Source organism: Dendrobates tinctorius, unplaced genomic scaffold (genome assembly GCF_039654945.1).
Source record: "Dendrobates tinctorius isolate UK_male_01 unplaced genomic scaffold, ASM3965494v1 ptg000243l, whole genome shotgun sequence".
Taxonomy (NCBI): Eukaryota; Metazoa; Chordata; class Amphibia; order Anura; family Dendrobatidae; genus Dendrobates; species Dendrobates tinctorius.
Window position 1 is genome coordinate 1005412 of NW_027361910.1, and position 27101 is coordinate 1032512.

At 49.2% G+C, this 27101-nt stretch overlaps 1 protein-coding gene across 3 annotated transcripts in view; it reads right to left on the reverse strand.

The window, feature by feature from the left end:
- The window catches only part of MMP17 (matrix metallopeptidase 17), a 253619-nt gene that overhangs the window by 32856 nt on the left and 193662 nt on the right, over positions 1-27101 (reverse strand). For 2 of the 3 annotated variants that reach the window (XM_073557032.1, XM_073557034.1), the window contains exons 6-7: positions 14955-15096; positions 984-1066 (exon numbers count right to left, since the gene is read on the reverse strand). In XM_073557032.1, coding sequence (XP_073413133.1) covers positions 984-1066; positions 14955-15096 — 225 coding nt within the window. The remainder of the gene's footprint in view (positions 1-983; positions 1067-14954; positions 15097-27101) is intronic. The other variant, XM_073557033.1, reaches the window with a different exon arrangement.

A 27101-nucleotide genomic window follows, 5' to 3' on the forward strand; every position in this document is an offset into this window, starting at 1 on the left:
ACAAAAAAAAATTTTGGTTCCAAAATTGTGCTGATGTAAAGTAAACATGTGGGAAATGTTAGTTATCAAGTTTTTTGTGTGCCGTATCTCTGTGATTTAAGGGCATAAAAATTCAAAGTTGGAAAATTGCGAAATTTTCAAAATTTTCCCCAAATTTCCATTTTTCTCACAAATAAACGCAAGTTATTTGAATTAAATTTTACCACTGAAGTACAATATGTCACAAGAAAACAATGTCAGAATCACCGGGATCCATGGAAGCGTTCGAGAGTTATGACCTCATAAAGGTACAGTGGTCAGAATTGTAAAAATTGGCCCGGTCATGAACGTGCAAACCACCCTTGGGGGTGAAGGGGCTAAGTCAATATCCAGCTCTTTACGAGTTTACAGATATGACAAGGGAAATACCAAGGCCAGGTATCCATCCACAGACAGCTGTTTCGAGGTGTTGCCCCTCATCAGTGTGGAGTAGGATTCTGGCTAGGTGGGAGCAATGCCTAGTAGACCAACATGGTCTTCTTTTCTCCATGCTCAATGTGGTACACACAAGGACACAGGACAGAGGTTGAGTCAACTTTAATCCATGTCAACTGGCTGCAAGTGTGATTTAGTTATTGCCAACACCTGTTAGGTGCCACAGGTAAGTTACAGGTGCTGTTAATTACACAAATTAGAGAAGCATCACCTGATTTTTCGAACAGTGCCAATACTTTTGTCCACCCTCTTTTTTATGTTTGGTGTGGAATTATATCCAATTTGGCATTAGGACAATTCTTTTTGTGTTTTTTCATTTAAGACAAATTAAATGAAGATAATAATACCAAAGAATTTGTGTTTGCAATCATTTTCAGGAAGAAACTGAGTATTATCTGACAGAATTGCAGGGGTGTCAATACTTTTGGCCACAATTGTAGATCATGTATGCTTAGAAAATTGAAAAAAATGAGTTGTACATGTATTTGTAGTCATAGAATTTTTCTTACCTTTGAAAAAGAATGCTTCTCCACGTATCTGAGCTACTGCATCAAAGTGTGTGTTACATCGGTCAGGTTCATCTTTTCTTAGCCTAATAGAAAAATATGTAAGGAAGAGGGTTAGCCAACCCCAATATAAAGCATGGGAGAAAAGAACTGCTGAAATCACAGTCCAGTAACTTCCAATGCAGAAATCTTGCCGCATTGTTACAGATTGCAGATTACATCTGCTGGAAGTCAAGCCCCCATATACAATAAACAGCTGGCAGGCGAATGGTGGTTCGTCCTATCATTCATCCGATATCTATATCTCTCGACTTCCAACACACGCCAGTTCCCAACTCAGGCTCCCCTGCCTTCATCCGATCTCAGGAGAACAAAATGATCGGCAGTCCGATATCGGACATGCTGAATCCTCCGTCAATTGTCAGGGGAAATTTGGGGTGCTTCCATACACATTAGATATTCGCCTATCCCACCGATATCGGACAGTTCATATTAGTCTAATGTTTATTGGGGCCTTTACTCCTAGTGTGTCAAGCTTTGGCCAATTAGTGCCTACTTACACGAGGAGGTCAGTGTTGAGGCAGTGTAAGTGTAAGTAGGATAGCTCAGTATGAGCGACATTTGTAGCTGGCAATGTATGGTAGGTAGATGAAACTGGCACTTTTTGGCGCACTAAACCTGGCATTTTGCGTGTCACTGTGGAAGGCCCTATATGTGTAGGTATAGTGACTGAGACTTATTGGACATTTGTAACTGGGACTGGTCCATCTTTGGCTGATGCTATTGTAGCGGACACTGTGGCTGACATTGGGGGCACTGTGACTGTATTCGGGGGCGTATGGCTTGCACTACACTGGTGTCAATGTGGATATTACTATTATGAGACCACCGCTGTTTATATTACAGACCCCCTTTTGATGAGTTAGAAGACAGTTCAGGCTGAATAAATAAACCACTGACGTGACACTTATATTTCCTCCGATAAAGAGATAATATTTCCCTTACTAGCCACTTATTATTCAAAATATTAAAAGTCGCCTCTGAGTTGTATGACATGCACAAAAGCACTTAGCCTGCGGTGAGATCTTTCTGCAATTCCTATAATTTGATGGTGGGAGCTCCATTATCCCATATGTAAGCTGGAAAATGATGTTGAAAAGTGAATATAGTCTTTATACCAGATAACTAGTTTCAACGGCTTTCTTTCTGCTTAAAAATCAAAAAATATTTAATCTGACACGTCTAAAATAAAAGGGGAAATCAGAAAAGAACAAATACTTTGCAGCACTATAAAATGCATAAGTATAAAATGACATTTATTACAGAGTTGGAATATTTCCTTAAAAGCCTTGCAATGACTTTTTCAGCTGTGACAGCTGAGTATCTGGGTGTAATCATACATACTAATAGAATGGAGCCCTTATGGCATTTCATAAGAGATTCTCATTGCAGACTCTTATTTTCAATTGCAGGCTTCGAGCATCCTCTATTTATTATTTCAGTGATGTCCAGAGCTCAAAAGTACAGATCATTATTGGTATAAAACCTCACATTAAGAATGAAAATATTTGCAAAGTTGATAAAATAGTGAATTGTATTTGTGCCACGGCAATTGCAGAGAAGATCTTCCTCGCAGGCACATGGTACAAACCACTATGTGTAAGGGCATCCTCAAACCTCTACAAAAATGGTATTGTATTTTATATTATAGTACTGAATTATTTGATAAATAGAAATTACATTTATATCAAATATAATTTATAATATACCCAGTAATATCCTCAAAAATGGGATAGTGAGAAAAAAAACAGAGCTTGGGGAAAAGTATTCCGACTTTGGAAAATGGACAAACCCCTTTGGGCTCATACCCACTTGCGAGACTCTCGTGCGAGTCTCTCGCATGAAAACCTGGCACTGCCGCCGGCACTGGGACTGGAGCGTGTGGCTGCATAGAAATACATGTAACCGCACGCTCCGGTCTGAGTGCCGGCGGCAGTGCCAGGTTTTCATGCGAAAGACTCACACCAGAATCACGTGAGTCTCTCGCTAGTGAGTATGAACCCTTTGGCCGCAAATTGTCCTGATGAATAGCTATATCCCACCCCTCTGTGATTGAATTGTGTCAATTATATATCGGCACGGTAGTGCCTTATGTTTGTATTCCTTTTTCTTTTCATAAATTCAATAAATAAATATAAAGTTTCAAATTTGCCAAGTTAAAAAAAAATGTCTCAGTTTCTTCCAGAAAACTTTGATATTTTTTTCCCATTTGTCATCCATATGCCACCCACATAGCATCCATTTGGAATCCGGTTTTACACATCAGCAGTTAGAAAAAACTTACAAGACAAACACCGTTCCCTATATTATAGAATTTCAATATTTAATTCAATATAAAAATCTGTTGCTATATGGTTGATCCGTATGGGATTCGATTGTTTAAGCGAACCCATAGACTTGAATGGGCAAATCTCATCTGGCACGCGATAAAAACTAATAAATGCGGCAATATTTTTCACGTGATGTTCAGTCCATGAAAAAAAATCACTAATCTGCATTGCCCCATTGAAGAACTTTGGTCTGAGTGCTGTCTATATTTCTCTGCACTCAGACCGTAAATATGCTTGTGTGAACCTGGCCATTGAGTGAGATCTCTGAATGCTCACAGATCACCACTAATATTTTCTGACGTCATGTTGAAATTATATCTGATAATCCTTAAACTGAAATGGGAAAAAGGAGATGGGCTTTGTCCTGCTCAATCCAAAATACCGTAGGTTAAAAGGCACTTTACTTAAAATTTACTTTATTCTTCTTTAAAACACAACAACCATTCAGACAGCTTCCATACGCCTGCCTGAGTACCTGTTACACGTTTCCTCCTTCCCTCCTATGCTCTCCCGGTGCGACGTCGTTTCAGCCTGTTTTACTGTGCCTGCCACGGGCACAGCGATCACCTACTCGGCCCGTCCACCCGCTGCCACACCTACTTCTCTTCAGTGTGCAGCTCTCCAACCCTTTGGTACCCCAGGCTCTCCTTTCCTTCCGCTGTCTTCCTGGGCCACCCCATCTCTCTCAGCTCTCTAGGTCTGGGAACCTCCCCTTTTATCCCCTGCGTCTGGAAATCCCTTAGTTGCTTCTCCCACCTTCCAGACTGTTCCCAGACCTTCCCTGGTATTATATCTCCCCCTAGCCCTAACTGCAACTTTCCTACTTAACTTTTTATACAGCTAGCATACATTTATACATGACACATACAGTATTATACAGTAATGTTCTAACTATTTACATTTGTCTGAGTCCACGCATTTGGTCCACCCTCCTACACAAACACCAAGAGATCCAATGGGTGGTCCTACTCAGTGATTAACAGCTATCTCTGCCTGTACAGTCATACAGGTAAGACAGTCAATCTCTGAATATGACCGCCTACTGGACTCGTATACATACAAACTCCAGGGATCTCAATGAATAAAGAACAAATTATACTGAATCTTTTTCCACAAACATATATAGCAATCTGATAATTTCCTCCTGATCTATAACATACTGATTGCAGATCAGACATCATTTTCAACATGACAGGTTCCCTTTAAATTTATTTGCTGATCCCATTGATTTCAGCAGGACAATACGACTACATAATATGTAAAGGGTCCTCCTGACTCTCCCTCTACAGATGATGTCAGGGAGAGACAATCTGGCAGTCTGAATTCAAATGTTGCATCCATTTGTTCTTTCAGGAGATAGGCTGCCGCCAGTCTGACAACACCAGACATATCACCAATTGAAACACACGGGAATTTGGGAGAGATATGTGTTGGTCGGTGTTCAGCGATGTGTGGCGCCCCCAGGAGTATGGTCGCCACAGTGGCTTTGCCTTCCTCCAGAGGAGGGTAATGCCAGGCTTGGAGGCAATGATGGGTCTCTCTCGCAGTCAATCTATGCATGCAACACAGTTCCACTCCAGGCCAGCAGGGGGAACTCTGAACCGGGATTAAGGGGAGGAGTGCTCTCTGAGGGCCAAGAGGAAGGAGTGGTTAGTTAGTCTGCAGAGGGTGAAGTGTGCTGACGTGTGGAAGGAGCGCTGAGATAGAGCTGAGAGGAAGAGCTCATCTCTGGAGAGAGCTCATGAACTGGAGCCTAGTCTCGGTTGTACGGATACTAACGGTCCTGCAACAGACACCAGAGGAGTAGGAGGCTGTAAATGCCCTACTCCCATCTAAGACTTGAGGGCACAACAGCAGCTTTGATAGTGAGCCAGGACTCAGGAGAGAGGAGTCCCCGAGAGAGGCTACAGCTGTCTGCCGTGCAAGTGAGGTTCTTGAGAACATCTGACAGGAGGAACTTCAGTGTAACTCGGTACTGGAGATCCCGCAAATAAGCACTAGTAAGGAGACTGCACAACCCATCTGCTGAGAGAGAATCCCTGAATTGCTTCCAGGCTAGCCTGCTTAAATACCATCTGTACTCAGGACCCTGGACTGCAGTTACCAAGTAAAGGTACAGAAATTGCACCCCGCTGTGTCTTGTGTGCTTCCTACCTTTCCGGCACTGCTACATCCTCGTGCCAACCACATCTACACTGCCCTGGGACTATAGCTTCACCTGTGGGGAGCTTTTACATCTTTGCTGCACCATACCATCAGTCCCAGCGGATCTGCATGCAGCATTGGCTTAACACCTCCCTTGCTGAGCACCACAGTGGCGTCACAAACTATTCATCTAGCTACATTCCACCATTCACATCTTCCTATTACTTGGGCGCCCAGGGCCATGGTCCGGGTCACCGCTGCTGTAACACATCCCACTGATACCGTCCCGGTACCGAGTACCCCACAGCCCTGGGAGAGCGACCCAATTTGGCGTCACGAACAGGATTACGAAGCCCAGTATCCCCACGTCCTGTGTGCCAGAGACTGTGTGTAAAAGACAGTGTGTGATATTGGCGCCAATTGCCGCCATTGCTGCGCTGTTTGGCGCGAGCGGGAAGAAGAAGGGGCAAGCCTTCATGGGCGGAGCCTGCCACAGAGCATGAAGAAGTGAAGTGCCGCGCGGGAAGAGAGGACAGTGCGCGAGAAGAGGAGGAGCTGAGGCCTACAGCCCGGAGCGTCGGGCCTGCGAAACGGCCGCCGGTGAGCTCACGCAACCCCCGGCCCTGGCTAACGTTAACTAGGGGGGAAGAGAATGTCGGCGCCACACGACAATGCAGCGGCGGATGCCGCCGCCAACCCCGCAGCACCGCAAGGAGGAGTGCCCGCTGCAGCGGTCCCCATAATGCTGCTGTCTATGCCCTACATACCGGGAGCGGCCTGGCTACCGCAGTACTCGGGTGAGTCACATAACCTGAGTGAATTTAAAGAGAGACTGTGCAGTTTGTTTAAAGTCTACCCTCTGTCTGAGAACCAGAAAGTGAATATCCTGATCAGACAGCTAACGGGTGCAGCGCAGAGAGAAGTGAAAGCCTGGCAGGACACTGATAAAGAGACTGTTGCAAAGATCCTGGCCAAGCTGAGAAGCACCTTTGACACCCGCACTGCAGCTGAAATCAAGATGAGGTTCTTTGGCTGTAAACAGAAGGCGCAGGACAGTATAAGGGACTATGCTCTCAACCTGCAGGAGGCGCTGCGAGCAGTTAAGCAAGTTGATCCTGACAGTGTGAAGGAGGAGGATAAACTGTTAAAGGAGCAGTTCATTGAGGGACTCCTATCCAGTACCCACAGAGGACAGTTGCGTATCATAACCCTGCAAAACCCTGATCTGGACTTTGCTGATTTTAAGAACAGGGCTATTCGGGTACTGCAGGAATCAACTGACAGCCATCCAGCGCCCCCTAGGCGCCCAGCGATCACTTACCACCAGGAAGCAACATCTTTCCCTTCCATCCCTGTAGAGGCTGATGCACAGACTCTGGATAAAGATCCAACTGAGGAGCTGCGCCTTCAGGTCCAGGAGTTGACCAAAGGGATGGCTGCACTTACCAAAACCGTGCAGTCCCTGCAGGTGTCCTCCAAGGAAAAGATCCAGCTTGGTTCCTGTCCAGAGGATGTCCCGTGGCTCCGGAGGAGGAGAACCCCGCCACTTCGAGGGAGGAACAACGATCGCTATGACCAGGACAGACGTCCCATCTGTCGTCGCTGCTACAAGGCTGGTCATCTTGCAAGATTTTGTCCTTTAAACGAGCAACCCCTGGGGCAGAGGGCCAACCCCCTGGAGTAGGACCACAAGGCCCAAGGAACTGGCGAGCCAAGTATGTGGGAGAGAGACCGATCCTTCCTGCGGTGATTGACGGCATCCCCATGAACGCTTTGCTGGACACTGGCTCCCAGGTGACCACTATGCCGTACATTCTTTACAAGAGGTATTGGGCTGATTCAGAACTTACCCGTGGCCCAACTGATGAACTGACAGTAGTTGCCAGTAATGGTCAGTCTTTGCCGCAGATAGGATGTAAAGAGATTACTGTTAAAGTGGGTCGGGTAGAGCTAAAATCTCAAGGTCTGATAGTTGTTGATATTGATCGACGTGAATGTAATCCTATGATGACTCTTGGTACAAATGTAATTGAAAACTGTCCTGCAAAAGGAGATCAGAGCCCTGATGCAAAGACAACAGGTAGAACTCTCTGGCGGAGAAATTGACAGTGTCAGAGTGAGTGATCCCTTCCCCATTGCAATACCCCCCAGATGTGAAATGTTGGTTTGGTGTCGGGCAGCTATAGGTCTTAGAGGGAGAGATTACCAGGCATTGGTAGAACCAGTATACTCCAATAGCAGGCCCACTGTCCTGACAGCCAGAGGGGTGGTTGATGCACGAAAGGGGAGAGTACCTGTACACCTTGTGAATTGTGGGGAAGAGGAGGCCACGGTACCTCGGTACGCCACAGTTGCTAAGCTGCTCACTGTCAATAACAACTCTTTGCAGGCAGCAGAGCCCTTGGTCTCATCCGATCAGGTGGAGAACAATGGCTCTGAGAAGCAGGTGGAGGAGTGGTGCCAGCAACTGCAGGTGGGAACTGACTCTACGCCCTCCTACCAGAAAAATGGGGTTTACAGAGTGACACAAGAGTATGAGCGGGTATTCAGCAAACACCCACTAGATTTTGGGCAGGCAAAAGGGGTTCAACATCATATCCCCACTGGAGACCATCCACACATAAAGGAGAGGTACCGACCTATACCCCCAAAACAATACCAATGTGCTAAGAGTATGTTGAGGGAGATGAAGGAAGCAGGTGTTATCAGAGACAGTTGTAGCCCATGGGCAGCTTCCATAGTTTTTGTAAAGAAAAATGATGGTACCATGAGAATGTGTGTTGATTACAGGAAAATTAACAGCATTACACATAAAGACGCCTACCCACTACCTAAAATTGAGGAATCATTAGCTGCACTTAAAACTGCTAACTACTTTTCCACCTTGGATCTCACTAGTGGGTATTGGCAGGCTCCTGTGGCAGAGGCAGGCAAGGAGAAAACAGCATTTACCACTCCAATGGGTCTCTGTGAGTTCAATTATATGCCATTCGGGCTCTGCACAGCCCCAGGAACATTTTAACGGCTGATGGAGTGCTGCCTGGGACACATGAACTTTGCAACGGTCCTGTTGTACCTGGATGATGTCATTGTTTTCTCCAAAACCTATGAAGATCATCTGGAACACGTGGCTGAAGTGTTTGAAGCTTTGTCCAATTTTGGCCTGAAGGTGAAGCCCTCCAAGTGCCACCTCCTGAAGCTCAAGGTGCAGTACCTTGGTCATATGGTCAGTGCAGAAGGTGTGGCACCAGATCCTGATAAGGTCACAGTCATCCGGGATTGGCCGAAGCCCAGCAACCTTCATGAAGTACGCCAATTCCTTGGACTGGTAGGCTACTACCGAAGATTCATCAAAAGCTTTACTGAAATAGCCACCCATATGCAAAATCTTCTGGTGGGGCAGTCCAAGAAGACCAAACAGAAAAATTCCACCTTTGAATGGACTGAAGAGTTGGAAAGGTCCTTCACCAGATTGAAGATGGCTCTCACAGGAGATGAAGTTCTGGCCTACCCAGATTATGACAAACCCTTTGTGCTGCACACTGATACAGCAACGTGGGACTAGGAGCAGTACTATCACAGGTACAGAATGGGAAAGAAAGAGTGATCTCCTACACCAGCAGGAAGCTGCGCCCCACTGAAAGGAACCCTGACAACTACAGTTCTTTCAAGCTGGAGTTCCTTGCCATAGTCTGGGCTGTCACTGAAAGGTTCAAACATTACCTAGCCTCCACCAAGTTCACTATCTTCATGGACAACAACCCGCTGACGCACTTGGACACTGCAAAACTAGGTGCACTGGAACAGCGATGGATGGTTCGGCTATCTAACTATGAGTTTACCATCAAGTACCAGGCAGGGCACAAGAATGCCAATGCTGATGCGCTGTCCAGAATGCCTAACCTACCAGATGCAGGAGAAGACCCTGAGGCTCTTGAGGAAATAGTTACCTCCCTTCCACCGGCCACTTGCGGACCAGCGTGCTCAAGGAGTGAGAAACAGACGGTCTGGCTTGAAGGAGGTCACCCTGAATCCATTGCCCCATCATGACTGGGCAGAAATGCAAGATAGTGACCCTGCAGTCCGCCTGGTGAAGGAGCTACTGTCACAAGCTGACTCACGCCCAGAGTCGGATGCTCCTGAAGAAACCCAGCAGTTGTGGAAGGAGAGAGGCCGGCTGTTCATCTATGAAGGAAAACTGTGTCGGAGGAGTATCAATGCCCGTACTCACGAGCTGGTTTGGCAGGTGATAGTCCCAAAGAGAGAGGCATCAATGGTCCTGGAAGCATGCCGCAATGGAGCTTCGGATGGAAGAAGTTGGAAGCATTGCTCCGGGAGAGGTTCTACTGGGCTGGTATGAGGAAAGCCATTGAGAGGTGGTGCCGGGAGTGTGGACAATGTAACCTGAGCAGAAAGGATCGAAACAGCCAGAGAGCTCCTCTACAGCCAATCATCACCAAACAGCCCCTTGAGTTGGTAGCCCTGGACCATGGGAAGCTGGTTCCAAGCCGGTCAGGCTACATCTATGCTCTTACCATTGTGGACCACTACTCAAGATTCCTGGTAGTTGTGCCTGCCTGTCAAAGATCAGACAGCCAGGACAGCAGCCAGAGCATTCCAACAGCACTTCTGTAGACCACATGGATATCCTGAAAGAGTGCTTACAGATCAAGGTCCAGCTTTCGAGGCAGAAGTGTTCCAAGAATTCTGTAACTTGTATTGTTGTAAGAAGATCCGGACAGCACCGTACCACTCACAGACCAATGGCATGTGTGAGAAGATGAACCAGGTAATGATTGACCTCCTGAAGACTTTGCCCTTGGAGGAGAGGAATCTGTGGCCAGAGAAGTTGCCAGATCTGGTGGACCTCTACAACCATATTCCAGTGAATTCCACAAACTGTACCCCAGCCTACTTAATGAGAGCAAGACCTGGTAAACTGCCTATTGATTTGGACATGGGAGTCCTTACGCCCGAAGTAACGTCACCAGATGCTGACTGGGATACAGAAAGACAACAACAGTACAGAAGAGTTCAAGAATGCGTGGAAAAGAGTCTGGCCCAGGCAAGACAAAAGCAGGAAAAGCTTTACAATCAAAATGCACCTGCCGTTCCTTTGTCGCCGGGAGAACAAGTCTTAAAAAGAGAAGATTGCACAAATTGGATGATCAATGGGAAGCTGAACCTTATACCATTCTGCCCTCAAACTTTGATAACACCAAGGTATGCCTTATTAGCAAAGATGGAGGAGAAACCTCAGCAGCAATATCAAGAGATCACCTGAAACTATGTCCTGACCTGCTGAAGGAAAGAGTGGAAGAACCGGATAACATCCAACCCATAGAGGAAGAGGAGAAGGTCAGCACAATACTTGGGGAGTTCCCTGGGAACTGGACTAAAGTAAATGATGCTATAGTGGTGCCGGTGTTGACATTTCCCCAATTGGTAGCACAGGAAGACGTGACTCAAGGAAATCCTGAGGATCAGGAAAATCAGGCAGCAGATGCCACACCAGCAGTGGAGCCAGAGAACCCTCGCCCTGCCAGTGTTGAACCTGTTATGCCCCTGGTGAGTCTAAGAGTTCACTGTTGTGAACTAATTTTCTGGTTTACCTCTGGCTTCTGGTGAGGGTGGTGGAGCTGGCTGTTTTGACAGAGGAGTCGTCAGTTCTCCATCCGGGCTCCCTCTGGTGGTGACAGCAGGTAATGAAGCTGATCTAAATGGCAGAGACCTGCCACCTGAGGAGGACTGTGATTGGACATCAGGAGTCTCTGACTGGATTTAAGACAGCCGACTCCCTGATTTTGTGCTGGTGATTTTTTCCTGCCCTGAGGTTCTGGTTTCCAGTTCTGTTCCTGCCTTCTCAAGCTAAGTGCTCTGCTATTTTTTCACATGAGATTTGGTCTGGTTTACTCAGTTTTTGTGGTCAGCCAGCCCCTGCTCGGGCTGTGCTGAATTTCCATTCTTATGTCTCTGTTTATGCCAGTTTGCTTTTTGTCCCTGATCAGACTGGTCTCTTTTTGCTCTGTCTTCAGAATATACCAGAGTGCTGATATAGGGAATTGAAGTCTAGTGACTTCAGGGTTTTAGTTATCAGAAAGTGTTGGACATTTTTTTGGCAGGGTTTTGTGCGTGATTGCAGACAGCATCTTTCCTTTCCTGACCTTTCTAGTTAGTGTGGGCCCCATCGTTTGTTCAGCCTATTTTTCTATCTGTGTTTGTGTTTTCATCTTGTCTCACCGACAATACATGTTTGGGGGCTGTCTGTTATGAATGAGTCACCGAAGGAGGAAAAAACAAAAATACAAGCTAAGTCCAGAAAACCGGAGAGGTTGGTAGCTATCGGATTGCAGACCCCTGATCCTATTCACACAACTAACAGTAGCTGTGGGGGGTTCCTACGGTGCCCTAGACCCCTCGTTCACAGCCCGAGAATGAAATAAGCCTAAAGAAAGAAAGGGGAAATCTAAACTGCCCAGAGCAGACCCCAAAGCAATAGACAGCCCCCAACATGTATTGTCGGTGAAAAGCAGATGAAAACACAAACACAGACAGAAAGACAGGTTGAGCAAACAATGGGGCCCAACTAACTAAATAGGAAAGGACAGAAAAGATGCTGGCTGCAATCCGCAAAAATTCTGCCAAAATGATGTCCAACACGTCTGATAGAAAAAAGGCCCTGAAGTCACTAGACTTCAAAAACACTATATCAGCACTCAGGTATATTCTGAAGACTGAGCAAAAGATCAACTTGACCGGAGACAAAAATGGAGCTCAGCCTGAACCAACAAGGACAGGCAGAACACAAACACTAAGTAAACAGACAATATCTCATGGAAAAATAAGAGAGCAAATACTTAGCTTTCAGAAGACAGGTACTGAACTGGTTTGCAAGAGCTTAGAGCAGAAAGGATCACCAGCACCCCTGTAGGGCGTCGGCTGCCTTATATCCACTCAGTGATTCTGGGTGTCCAATCAGGCTCCACCTGTTCAGATGACAGGTTCTTCCCAACCCAGTCAATTTCACTACCTCTCTTCACCAGCAGAGGGAGTTCATTAGACATCAACGGTGAAGGGGAAAATGAACTCACAACAGCTGTCTATTGCTTTGGGGTCTGCTGTGGGGCAGTTTAGATTACCCCTTTTCTTGCTTTAGGCTTTTTTAGTTCTCCGGCTGTGATGAGGCATCTAGGATCATCGTAGGTACGCTCCATGGTTACTGCTAGTTGTGTGGATAGGATCAGGGGTTTGCAATCTGCTTAGTTACCAACCTCTCTGGTTTTCTGGGGCTTAGCTTGTTTTTGTTTTTCCTCCTCGGTGACTCATTCATAACAGTTCACAGACAATCTAGGATCCCTGTGCCATGCAGAACCCCCAGTAGTGTATCTAGTACATTACCCACTACACCAGTATTATGCAGGTCTTCCCGCATTACTCAAGGGATACCACCCATCAGATATTGTGTATAGATAAATGTAAATGTTGAAATTGCATGTGTATATATGTAACTGTTTTTCAAGTTTTGTGCCTACAGGTAACCTGTAAGAGTTTCCTTTGGAATTGCCAGTTTTATTTTATGGACATTGTACCACAGGACTTGTGTGGTCAAAAACTTTCCTGTATATAGTTCACCATTTGCCCAGGAATGAACCATGGACATTGATGCTTGGACTTATCATCATAGGACCATTTTTGAAGCTCTTGGTGTTTGTAACTTTTTAATTTTTAACTTTTGTACAATTATTATTGTCTAACTGTTTATATGTTTCAAGTTTTTTTTGTTCAGCCCAGGAGTGCTGACTTGCACTAGGGGGGAATGTGGCGCCCCCAGGAGTATGGTCGCCACAGTGACTTTGCCTTCCTCCAGGGGAGGGTAATGCCAGGCTTGGAGGCAATGATGGGTCTCTCTCACAGTCAATCTATGCATGCAACACAGTTCCACTCCAGGCCAGCAGGGGGAACTCTGAACCGGGATTAAGGGGAGGAGTGCTCTCAGAGGGCCAAGAGGAAGGAGTGGTTAGTTAGTCTGCGGAGGGTGAAGTGTGCAGACGTGTGGAAGGAGCACTGAGATAGAGCTGAGAGGAAGAGCTCATCTCTGGAGAAGAGCGCATGAACTGGAGCCTGGTCTCCACGGTTGTATGGATACTAACGGTCCTGCAACAGACACCAGAGGAGTAGGAGGCTGTAAATGCCCTACTCCCATCTAAGACTTGAGAGCACAACAGCAGCTTGGATAGTGAGCCAGGACTCAGGAGAGAGGAGTCCCCGAGAGAGGCTACAGCTGTCTGCCGTGCAAGTGAGGTTCTTGAGAACATCTGACAGGAGGCACTTCAGTGTAACTTGGTACTGGAGATCCTGCAAATAAGCGCTAGTAAGGAGACTGCACAACCCATCTGCTGAGAGAGAATCCCTGAATTGCTTCCAGGCTAGCCTGCTCCAATACCATCTGCAATCAGGACCCTGGACTGCAGTTACCAAGTAACGGTACAGAAATTGCACCCCGCTGTGTCTTGTGTGCTTCCTACCTTTCCGGCACCGCTACATCCTCGTGCCAACATCATCTACACTGCCCTGGGACTATAGCTTCACCTGTGGGGAGCTTTTACATCTTTGCTGCACCATACCATCAGTCCCAGCGGATCTGCATGCAGCGTCGGCTTAACACCTCCCTTGCCAAGCACCACAGGTGGCGTCACAAACTATTCATCTAGCTACATTCCACCATTCACATCTTCCTATTACTTGGGCGCCCAGGGCCACGGTCCGGGTCACCGCTGCTGTGACACATCCCACTGATACCGGCCCGGTACCGAGTACCCCACAGCCCTGGGAGGGCGACCCAGATGCATATGCCAAATCTATCCATAGGCTCCATAGACCTGGCTTGTACCAAAACACTATTAGTATTCTTTTTCTTTTCTCTGTAAAGCAAAATGTATGAATATACATGGTTGTTTTTCTTACAAGAGGCCTCCTATGCTTGATTTAAAACACTGTTTGCATTTATATGGGCATACATCAAATCCTTAAGTGAGTGGTGTACGTCAGGAAATACTGCTGACTTCCACCTCCACCTGACGGCATGAACCATAGTGTGGACATAGCCTAAGGATTTCTTTACAGTGCAGTTGAGCACCGCTAGAGACAGAGCACTACTGTGCTAACTTCCCTGGTCATTATGGATGTGTCTAGCTCAATCTTCCAGCACTCATCTGCCATTATTATGTTTAGAAAGGCTCCCAGCTCTAATCGAACATAAAATTGCAGCACATTGATGGGGATTATCACCTATGGACAATTTCCCGCGTAACTAGAGAGAGCTGACTGTGAACTTTGCTTAACATGGAAAACAAATCATTGCAGTCTGCCAAAAATAAAGCAACCCAGCTGAATGAATAGAAACTACAAGGCCATCTGTCTGGAAGTAGTGATGTCTTACTGGATAGTAGAACGGTTCTCTGGCAGGTCAGGTAGAAAGGGATGTTCTTCAGCTTCGGACACTTCAGGCTTTGCTGTTGGGGACACGGACTCACGAACTCCTGGGGTGAGAGAGGGTGAAGGATTAGAGGCCAAGTGGGAAACTGGAACAGAAAATAAGACACAGCATATAACTCAAAAACTAATTTCACAAACAGTGCACCCAGATATGAAATGATGAGCTGATAATGCAGCATAATAATTGAATTTCCCAGAGCGGTGTTCTCTAGTGCTGACCCTACATGCAACTGAATTTAATGTGCACACGACTTGCGAGCGGGTGAAGCAGCATATTTATATCTGTAGCACCAAATATATCATATCAATGTATTATTACTTTGAATTCCTTCAAAAATGGTCTGCATCAACTATAAAATGGTCACATAAAATAGGAAGAATACAAGGAGGACAAGTCTCATGTGTAATCTTTTAATGAATAATTTTGCGTCAATACACAGTAAATCAAAGGTTGGGCCCAAATTATTAGAAGGTTCGGTTTCCATTATCCCCTATTTCATTATATTTATGGCAAAAAATTATATAGAACTTTGATTGTATTTAGCATGAAATTAAACTGGAACCGCAATCCTCCAATCTATTTGATATGTAATGCATACTGAGCATTATGAATGTAATAGAAGAGGTTTAGGTAAAGGGGTGTCTGATGTAGAAACAAATAGGGCATGATTATGCTTAAAATAACAAATGGTGGCAAACTCACCTTCCTATAACCCTGTGGGGACCACTTCAGAGGTCTGCGTTGGGTCCAGAAGTTATGGCTGCTTCATCTGGTAGTCAGGTGACTACTGCAGATGTTTCTTAGATAACATGCTCTTTTAGTCACATGACCTCTGTAGCCAATCACCTCTGGCTGCATCATTTCCAAAGCCAGCGCAGACCTCAAGAGCCTCCTGTGCTGGATGTGGCAGGGCTTTGGAAAGTGATTATTACACCATTTTTTTTATTTTAAAGAGGACTTGTACCTTCCTCAATAAATTGAGTTAAACACCCTGTCAAGCTATGTGCACCTGGCATCGTTTTCAGATGGATTCCGCTTGGAATCCGTATGAAAAATGCACGACAAAAGGAAACCCTGAAGCAGTTATAAGAAGTGACTCAATTATTATTCAAACGGCTTTCTCTGTGAAGCCACATGCTCTCTATACTTCACAGTATAATGTAAAATACGCCAGCGGAAACATAATCACTGGCGATGTCTGTTCAGGAAAATGACCTCTGGTGTTTACTTGAGTTTTGCTTGGGAAAACTTGACAGCTGTGTAGGAGGGGAGGCCTCCAATGAGTACCCGGGCCGGAACTGAGGGGACCATCTTCCAGGTTCCTGGGGTATCTGTTTCCAGGGAGCAGAAATAGGGGATGGACTGCTGAGACTGACTGGGCAGTTGGGGGAGGAGTCCAGAGAAGAGGGGCAGAGAGGACCAGACTGGGTGAGTCAGCAGAACGAGGGATAAGGAGGTGGAGACTTGGGGAGGGCCAGAGAGTGAGAGCCACAAGCAGTGAACCGAGAGGAGGACTGCGACAGGAGGAAGACTCTCGGTGGACCACAGGGAGATGGCGCCGAGCCTACTGACAAAAAAAGACATGCTGCCTCACTCCCGCTCTCGGCTGCGGCCTACTCGCAGCCATCTGCGGCCGATGCCGTCTCACTCCAGCTCGCGGTTGCAGCCTCCTCGCTGCTGCCCGCAGCCATCGCCGCTTCACTTCTGACCACGGTGGTGACTCCTCCTTTGCCACCCGCAGCTGCCACCGCCCCGCTCCAGTCTGCGATAGAGACTGGGCCTGTGCCCGCTGCGAATCTTCCAGTGCGGCCTCAGACTGCGCCTTTGGCCTATCAACCGCCACTTATCACCGCCGCTGCCAGTTCCTATAAGTGAGTTGCGGCCTCCACTCTCCCACTCCCAGGGGGTATCCCGCTGCTTCCACTGGGGGACATCCCGCCAAAAAACTCTCCGCGGGCCTGTTGTGCCCCTGCTCCTCCTGGGCGTCGGAACGCCCGAAGACTACGCCAGATCTTCAGTGGCTGGGCCCAGTGGCTGTGACGCAGACACCCCGTGGAACCGAACGCCGAGGGACGTCAGGACGGATAAGTGATACATAGTGACTAAGGACCCGTAGTCGGCCATTCCGCGGCCATATAGTGACCGGTCTTTGCCGGATTAGTCGTGTTCTCCCAATCCTTGTTTATGTGTTTTGGCTCCCTGCGAGGACAACTACTGTTATTCTGTTGGTTGCGTAACAATAGCCCTAACGGCATTTATCTATAAAAGTTAACGTTTAAAGTCATATCTGTCTCGCGCCTCGTCACTGCATCCTGCGTACCTGCAATTACCACATTTGGCGTAGTCGGCAGGATGCAGTCTCCGAGTGTGGACAGTGGCACCTCAGGCCAGAGCGGGGCCATAGACACAGCAAGCAGCCAGGGACCCCGGTCCAGCATTTCTCTGGGGGCTATGCTAAACAACCTGCCCAGGTTCTCAGGCTCCAACACCATGCTGTGTGTCACGCCGCCTGTCACGCCGCGCTCACCTGGGGGCGGGACCTCGGTCCCGGCACCACCTCTTCCGGAGCCGCGGCCGCTCCGGGGGTCCCGTCGGGTGGCCACACGCACCTCTCGTGCTAAGGTTCTTGTGTGCACTATGTTCTGTGTGCGCACGCGTGCTCTTCTCAGCTCTGTCTCCAGGCCTGTCCTCCCTATGGTAAAGGAGGACTTGACCTGCTGCCTGGCTGTGCGCTGTATTCAGGTCCTCTGCCTTGTACTCTATTGTGCCTCTTGGCACACATTCTGAACCTGTACTCTGCCTTGTACTCTATTGTGCCTCTTGGCACACGCTCTGAACCTGTACTCTGCCTTGTACTCTATTGTGCCTCTTGGCACACGCTCTGAATCTGTACTCTGCCTTGTACTCTATTGTGCCTCTTGGCACACGCTCTGAACCTGCACTCTGCCTTGTACTCTGCTGTGCCTCTTGGCACATGCTCTGAACCTGCACTCTGCCTTATGCTCAGTTGTGCCTCCTGGCACACACTCTGATCCTGCGCTCTGTCTTATACTCAGTTGTGCCTCCTGGCACACGCTCTGATCCTGTGCTCTGTCTTATGCTCAGTTGTGCCTGCTGGCACACACTCTGTTCCTGTACTCTGTTGCACCTCCTGGCACACCTGTTGCCTAACTCAGTACTCTGATGTGCTCCTTTGCACGCGTCCTGCTTTGCTCACACCCGGACGTACTAGTCGCTGCACGCCATACGTGCTCTCATGTACCCGTCTTGCACTATCCTGTATCTAGCGCACTCCCGTGTACACGCCTTGTGTTCCCGAGTACACCCTGTACACCATGTGTCCCTGTGTCCACGCTTTACACGTTCCTGCAGACACACTCACTCGTTTCTCCTGTGAGCCGGCCACCTGGTGCCAGCAGTCGTGGTACCTTACCCCCTTGGGCTTGCCCCTGACACTCCCTATATAGGGGGTGGTCCTCACTAGTGTCATGATCTCAGTGCGGGTTTGACTCGCACACGTGGGGTTAATGTCTGGAACCAGTGCTGATGACTGGCATTTCTGGGGTTAAAGGTTGTGATCCCGATGCAGGCTTACCTGCACACCTGGGGCTATGATTGTGGCCTCTCCCTGGTTCTGGGGGAGGCTTCTTATAGCCTCAGGACGCTCCCATCTCCGTCAGTTATACTTTCGCCCTTGGCATTGTGTGGTGACCCCTGAGTGTGTTTGTGCTGTGTTCTGGTTACTTGATTATCTGTGTACTAGATTATGGCCCGATGCTATCGCATCGGGAGGATGCGATAGCATCACACCTCTTGCCATGTTAACCCTCAACACACACACTCCTCAACACACACTCCTCTCACCTTTCACCATCTCCACTCACTCTTTCACTCCACATACGACCCCTTCTCTCACTCCGTCTCTCATACTCACGCCGTCATCGCCGCTGCTCCACGATCCCCGACATCTTCTTCCGCCGGCGCCATCCTGGATCCAGACGTTGTCCACGCCGGCGACATGTTCTTGCGGCGACGCCATCTTGAGTATCGTGAAATCCCGCGATAGTCAAGATGGCGTCGCCGGAAGAACATGTCGCCGGCGTGGACGACGTCGGGATCCAAAATGGCGTCGACGAAATCTCGCGAGTTTTCGCCGATGCCATTTTGGATCCCGACGTTGTCCTCGCCGGCGACATGTTCTTGCGGTGACGCCATCTTGACTATCGCGGGATTTCGCCGATCCAAAATGGCGTCGCCGCAAGAACATGTCGCCGGCGTGGACGACGTTGGGATCCAAAATGGCGTCGGCGAAATCTCGCGAGTTTTCACCGACGCCATTTTGGATCCCGACGTCGTCCTAGCCGGCGACATGTTCTTGCGGCGACGCCATCTTGACTATCGCGGGATTTCGCCGATCCAAAATGGCGTCGCCGCAAGAACATGTCGCCGGCGTGGAGGACGTCTGGATCCAGGATGGCGCCGGCGGAAGCTGATGTTGGAGATCGTGGATCAGCGGCGATGACGGCGTGAGTATGAGAGACGGAGTGAGAGAAAGGGTCGTATGTGGAGTGAAAGAGTGAGTGGACGTGAGTGGAGATGGTGAAAGGTGAGTGGAGTGTGTGTGTTGAGGGTTAACATGGAAAGAGGTGTGCGGTGACGTCACCGGTTACAACTGGACAGAAGTTGTTACAACCGGAAGTTGCTTAGGGCATTTATTATTATAGATGACTCGGTCTGTTCTCTGGATATTGCTTTGGATTCTGCCAGGTACCTTATATGTCTGTTTGGTTTTGATCTCTGCTTGGCCCTGATTATCCGCTCTGCCTCATCCCTGGTACTGTACTGTGATCCTGTGTATGACCTTTGGCTTTGTCTGACCTCCCGTCTGTTTATCCCTCCTGTACCTCGCTGGTCTGTACTGTACATGACTTCTGCTTTGCCATAATCTGAGTTCTCTGGCTTCTCTGATGCTAAGCTCCGCCCCCTTGCAGCCACATGACCGTTCACATGACCGAAGGTCCTGTGCCTGCTTTCTAGTCTTCTTAGTGCATTTTCCGGCTATTCTTGTCCCCGGGGGTCCCTGCGGTGCGGGTGAGTCCCTGCTTAGCAGAGGCTGCTCGCCAGCGCTGTCAGGACCCTGACATTATAACTAACAGTTTTTTTTTTTTTTCTGAAGGAAAAAAAAAAAAAAAAAAAAGTGTGTGTTATCCTCATGGATCCCATACAAGCCTTGCCTGATCGGGTCAAGCACCTGACCCAAATGTTCCATAAGCTCAATGTGGAACAACGCACGATGGCCCAGACCCAGCAACAGTTGGTGGTTACTGTGCAGGGGGCTGTCGATGCAGGGGCTTCTGGTTCTGGGGTAGGGATGTGTCATTAGCGTCCCCCGAATCTCCGGTCAAATTACCAGACCTTTTCTCAGGGGATAAAAAGGAGTTCAGGTCTTTCAGAGAAGGATGCAAGCTTTTTTTTTCTCTAAGGCCCCGCTCCTCCGGGGATGAGTTCCAGAGGGTGGGGGTCATTATTTCCCTACTTCGGGGGGCTCCGCAAGCATGGGCTTTCTCTCTGTCTTCCTCTGCTCCTGAACGTATGTCAGTGAACGCATTCTTTGAGGCCCTCGGGCACATTTATGATGAACCTGACTGAGTGCGATTGGCAGAGGACATGTTGATGAGTGTCTGTCAGGGGAAACACTCAGCTGAGTGGTTTTGTTCTGAGTTCCGCCGCTGGGCGGCAGAGGTCTCTTGGAGCGACGCCGCACTCCGAGGACTGTTTCGCAGAGGCTTGTCCGAGCGGCTGCAGGATGCCTTGGCGTTACATCCCCCACCTAACTCTCTCGAGGACGCCATGACCCAGGCCATCCGGATGGACCGCAGGCTGCGGGCCAGAGGGGTGATGCAGGTGGATACTCCATTATTCCCCAGTGGAAAAGAGACTGCCCCTGAGCCCATGGATGTAGGCGCCCTCTCCCTGAAGGATACAGAGAGGAAACGCCGGAAGGACAAGCAGTTATGTTCTTATTGCGGTAAAACGGGACATTGGAAAAGGGAGTGCCCGAATTGCCCGTCTTCAAACCCGGTCGGCGGGAAACGACTAGGTCTGGGTAGTCAACGGGGAGGCTGCTCAGACCCTCAGGTACCATTTTCCTCGTTTTCTAAAGTAGTACTGCCTGTGGAACTGTTTGTGGATGGTAGTTCTTTTTCCTCTACAGCCTTCGTGGACTGCGGATCATCTATTAATCTTATTGACTTCCAATTGGTCACACACTGCAAGATAGGGACAGTTAGGCTCAAGGTTCCGATCAAGGTGATGGCCATTGACTCATCTCCCCTCACTAAGGAGGGAATTCGCTTTATGTCTGATGTGTTTTCGCTCAGAGTGGGCGCTACTCATGTGGAAAACATAAGTTGTTTTGTGCTGGACAATCTACCTGCAGGGTTGGTGTTGTGCATGCCCTGGTTACAACACCATAACCCAGTTATTAACTGGAAAATGGGGGAGACTGTACAATGGGGGTTTAATGATTTTGAGTTATGTGATAAATCCGCACTGCTGGTTGAACCTGTTAAATCTGTGTCTGTATCATCTGTCGAGCTGGAAGGTATTCCGGAATGCCTGAAGGACTTCGAAGATGTATTCTCCGAAAGCGAGGCCGAGACGTTACCGCCAAATAGACCCTTTGACTGCGCTATTGAGCTGGTCCCGGGGGCTAAATTACCCAAAGCCCGTCTGTTTAATTTGTCCGGTCCTGAGTGCTTGGCTATGAAGGAGTACATTACTGAAAGTCTGCGCAAAGGACACATACGTCCTTCAGTCTCACCTGTGGCGGCAGGTTTCTTTTTTGTAAAGAAAAAAGATGGCGGGTTACGTCCCTGTCTCGACTTCCGGGAGCTTAATCAAATTACTGTACGGAATACGTACCCCCTTCCGTTGATTCCCGATTTATGTAACCAACTATCAGGGGCAAAGTGGTTTTCTAAACTGGACCTTCGGGGGGCATATAATTTGATAAGGGTCCGAGAGGGGGATGAATGGAAAACCGCGTTCCTCACGACCGAGGGACTATTTGTAAATTTAGTCATGCCGTTTGGTCTTACCAACGCCCCTGCCATATTTCAGAATTTCATCAACGTGGTATTCTCGGATCTCATTGGTCGTTTTGTCGTTATCTACTTAGATGATATTTTGATATATTCCCCCGACAAGTATTCTCATTTGGAACATGTACGAACTGTGCTCCAAAGGCTGAGAGAAAATCATTTGTATGCCAAATTGGAGAAATGTGTATTCTGTGTACAAGAGTTGTCCTTTTTGGGGTTAATTGTCTCCGGTGAGGGTTTTCGCATGGACCCCAAGAAGGGGCAGGCCATTTCGGATTGGGTGCAACCCCGAGATCTTAAGGGTCTTCAGCGCTTTTTGGGGTTCGCCAATTATTCCCGCAAATTTATCCGGGGGTTTTCGCAAGTGGTCAAACCTCTCACGGATCTAACATGCAAAGGTGCGGATGTGAGAAATTGGTCCTCGCTCGCAAAAGAGGCCTTTGCGACGCTGAAAAAATGTTTTATGTCTGCTCCTGTGTTAGTGCAGCCAGATCCGTCCAAACCATTCGTCGTGGAAGTGGACACCTCTGAGGTGGGGGCGGTGTTGTCCCAAGGGCCTGCCACTCTAACCAACCTCAGGCCATGTGCTTTCTTTTCCAAGAAGTTCTCTGCTGCGGAAAGAAATTACGACGTAGGCAATAGAGAGCTTCTTGCGGTCAAATTGGCGTTTGAAGAATGGAGGCACTTTTTGGAGGGGGCCAGTCACCCGGTTACGGTGGTCACGGATCACAAAAATTTGTCGTACATTGAGTCTGCTAAAAGACTAACGCCCAGACAGGCCCGTTGGTCACTTTGTTTTCCCGTTTTCAGTTTACGATTACATTTCGTCCAGGGTCTAAGAATGTCAAGGCTGACGCCTTATCACGCAGTTTTCAGCCGGTGTCGCCCCCTGAGCCACCGTCCTCCATTCTTCACCCTGGGGTTGTGATAGCAGAGGTCTCATCTGAATTGGAACGGGAGATTCAGGGGGCCCAGTCGCAGGCCTCGGCGGCCAAGCCGGAGGGGAAGTTGTTTGTCCCAGAGCAACTTCGCCTGAAACTCTTGCAGGAGTTCCATGAATCCAAGCTGAGTGCTCACCCTGGTATTTCAGCCACACGTCTGGCGGTGGCTAGGATCTTTTGGTGGCCTACCCTTGGTTCAGACATAAAAAAATTCATTGCTGGTTGTGGGGTCTGCGCTCGTTCTAAAAGCTCTCATAGCCGGCCGGCAGGGGAGCTGATACCCTTGGCAGTGCCCGAAAGGCCATGGACTCACTTATCCATGGATTTTGTTACCAATCTCCCTCCATCTAAGGGTAATACAGTGGTATGGGTAGTGGTGGACAGGTTTTCTAAGCAGGCTCATTTCGTACCCCTGTCCGCACTACCGTCAGCTGAGACTTTGTCCAGGTTGTTTGTGCAGCATGTGATCCGGCTGCATGGGGTACCCCTGAATGTGGTGTCTGATCGTGGTGTGCAGTTTGTGGCTAAGTTTTGGCATGCTTTCTGCAAAAAATTAGGTATGTCTCTGTCCTTTTCGTCTGCATACCATCCTGAGAGCAATGGGCAGACGGAGCGCACTTACCAGTCCCTGGAACAGATCCTCAGGTGTCTAACCTCTGCTAGACAGAATGACTGGTGCGATGCAATGCCGTTGGCTGAATTTGCCTTCAATAGTCGGGTGAGTCAATCCACTGGTAGGTCCCCTTTCTTGATTAACTATGGGTTCAGTCCTCATTTTGGTGAGTTTTCTCGTCTGGATTCGGGGTGTCCCGGGGCTGAGGACTCTGTTCAGCGGTTAAAAGATACATGGGCAGAAGTCCAGCGGCGTATATCCAGGTCTCAAGGCAGGTATAAGTTTTTCGTGGACAGGAAACGAACAACTGGTCCCATGTTTCGGGTGGGAGAGAAAGTTTGGCTCTCCACGCGAAACATTAAGTTAAAGATTCCGTCAGCCAAGTTAGGACCCAAATTCATTGGCCCGTACAAGATTGTGGAAAAAATCAATCCAGTGGCGTATAGGCTGTGTCGTCCACCCTCTTTCAAGATCCCTAACGTCTTCCACAAATCTCTACTGAAACCTTTTGAAGCAGTCCGGGGAGACTCCGAGTCTGCTGCTCCTCCTGTTTTGGTCGAGGGGCAGGTGGAGTACAAGGTTGGTCATATCGTAGATTCCAGGTTGGTACGGCGGTCGGTACAGTACCTGGTTCATTGGAAGGGGTATGGATCGGAGGACAGGTCCTGGGTACCGGCCCGGTTGATGCATGCTGATCGCCTGGTGTGGGCTTTCCATGCTAAGTACCCGGGCAAGCCTGGGGGTCCAGAGGCCCCCCGTTGAGAGGGGGGTACTGTCATGATCTCAGTGCGGGTTTGACTCTCACAGGTGGGGTTAATGTCTGGAACCAGTGCTGATGACTGGCATTTCTGGGGTTAAAGGTTGTGATCCCGATGCAGGCTTACCTGCACACCTGGGGCTATGATCCCTGGTCCTGGGGGAGGCTTCTTATAGCCTCAGGACGCTCCCATCCCTGTCAGTTATACTTTCACCCTTGGCATTGTGTGGTGACCCCTGAGTGTGTTTGTGCTGTGTTCTGGTTACTTGATTATCTGTGTATGACTCGGTCTGTTCTCTGGATATTGCTTTGGATTCTGCCAGGTACCTTATATGTCTGTTTGGTTTTGATCTCTGCTTGGCCCTGATTATCCGCTCTGTCTCATCCCTGGTACTGTACTGTGATCCTGTGTATGACCTTTGGCTTTGTCTGACCTCCCGTCTGTTTATCCCTCCTGTACCTCGCTGGTCTGTACTGTACATGACTTCTGCTTTGCCATAATCTGAGTTCTCTGGCTTCTCTGATGCTAAGCCCCGCCCCCTTGCAGCCACATGACCGTTCACATGACCGAAGGTCCTGTGCCTGCTTTCTAGTCTTCTTAGTGCATTTTCCGGCTATTCTTGTCCCCGGGGGTCCCTGCCGTGCGGGTGAGTCCCTGCTTAGCAGAGGCTGCTCGCCGGCGCTGTCAGGACCCTGACAACTAGGTCAGCTCGCCCTGAGAAGGTTGGTGCCACGACCCAGAGGGTCCACTCCAGGAGTCGTCACACTGTGGAGCTGGGCAGGGCGAATGCGAGGCCTCTTCCGAATGCATCCGATGACCTCTGACCTGGAAGCAGAGGTAGCTCTTACGGCATTAGAAGGGGAGGCCCGGGATTCAGTAATGTTGAGGCCCCCGGGACACCGCAACACCTTTGCTAGGGTCTTGCGGATACTGGAAGAGACCCATGGGGATCCGACAGATGTGGGAGAGTTGAGGACCCGGTTGTTCAGTCAAATGCAGGGGTAGACTATCACCCAGTATATGAATGTCCTCCAAGAGTTATACACGGTCATCGAGCGGAAGGACAGCGTAGGGGTAGGACCCATCGACATTACCCTACGCGACTTGTTAGTGACTGGACTCCGAGACCCGTTGATAAAGCAGGCGCTACGGGAGCAGGTCCGAGTGAACCCACATTTAGCTTTCTCTGAGGTGGGGAGTCAGGCGCGTGCACGAGAGCAGGGGCAGGGAATGACTGTCCCCGTGTGGAAGGTCCGGAGTGTGGAGGCCGCTGTGACTGCTGTCGGAGAGCCCCAATGGATAGAAGAGATGAAACAAGAGCTTAAGAACATCAGGGGTGAGTTGGCCGAAGTGAAGAGAAGAAACGAGGTCACGTCTGGGCGGCCTAGTTTCAATCCCGGGCCCTGGGGGCCTCGCAATGCTTGAAGCGGCTGGCCCTCACAGCCCCAGTGCTATGAGTACGGAGAGATGGGCCACTTCACACGAGAGTGTCCGCGGCATGGGGAGGTGCCCACCCCGGCCGTCATTAAACTAGAGGGCTCCGGGCTGGGGGGACGCCGCTCAGAGCCAGAAGCCACGACATGGGGTGGTGGAAGTCCCGAAGATCTGGTCGCAAAGTGTCCAGTGGTATGGGCAGATGTCGAGGGCCGTGCCGTACGGTGCCTAGTTGACATGGGGTTGCAAGTAATGACCATGCCTGCAACTTACTTTCGGCAGCATTTCCCTGAGGCAGTGAGACCAGTGGGGACCCATGATAAAACTGGTAGCTGCCAATCAATTACCGGTCCCTGTCGCAGGGGTGGTTTGGGTGCACATAACTCTGTGTGGCAAATCCCTCGGACGCCGGGGAGTGGTCCTGACTCATGGAGAAACCAATGACAAACATCCAGTTATCCTGGGCATGAACATCCTGCAGGAGTTTGGCAATTTATTCCTCAATGACCCCATGCAAGAGACTCTGAACCAGTGGGGTTCCCGCACGCCCCAAGGGCAGGTCTTCCAGCAGTTGGTGCAGGAGGAGCGAGTTCTCCAGGCTGCCAGGAGGGCGAGGCACTGGGAAAAGTCATTGCGACAGCGGCTCCCCTGCTTATACTGCCCCCCGGGCAGACAGTGGTGGCCCTGCCCATCCGGGCCCTGGTGCCTTTGGAGGGCGTGGAGATGCAGGTGGAGCCATGCTACTCGGAACGCCTGCCTCCTGGCATAATGGTAGCCCGCTCCCTGGCCACTGTGCGGAGAGGGACCGTTCTGGTGCGCTGTGTCAACCTAGAAGACCAAGACATCGTCTTAAGGCCCCAGGTCAAGATGGCCAAGCTGGTGAGGCCGTTGGAAGAGGTGCTGCCAGCCCCTTTGGTCCAATTGAAGGTGCAACCCGAGGACCCTTGGGCAGTGACTATTTGAACTCTGCAGGCTGCCGAGTTCTTGACTCAGGAAAAGGGCTGAAACATCCTGCGGGCTCAACTCTCTGGCCTGGCTCCTGCCCAACTTCTCCAGGTAGAAACATTACTAGGACAGTATCACAGGGTATTCACTAGCCACGAGGATGATTTTACATGCACCACAGCCATCACGCACGGAATTCCCACGGCAGGAAGAGCCCCCATACGGGAACGATACAGACAAATTCCCCCACAACTATACCAGGAGGTAAAAACTTTACTGGCCCAAATGCTGCGGAA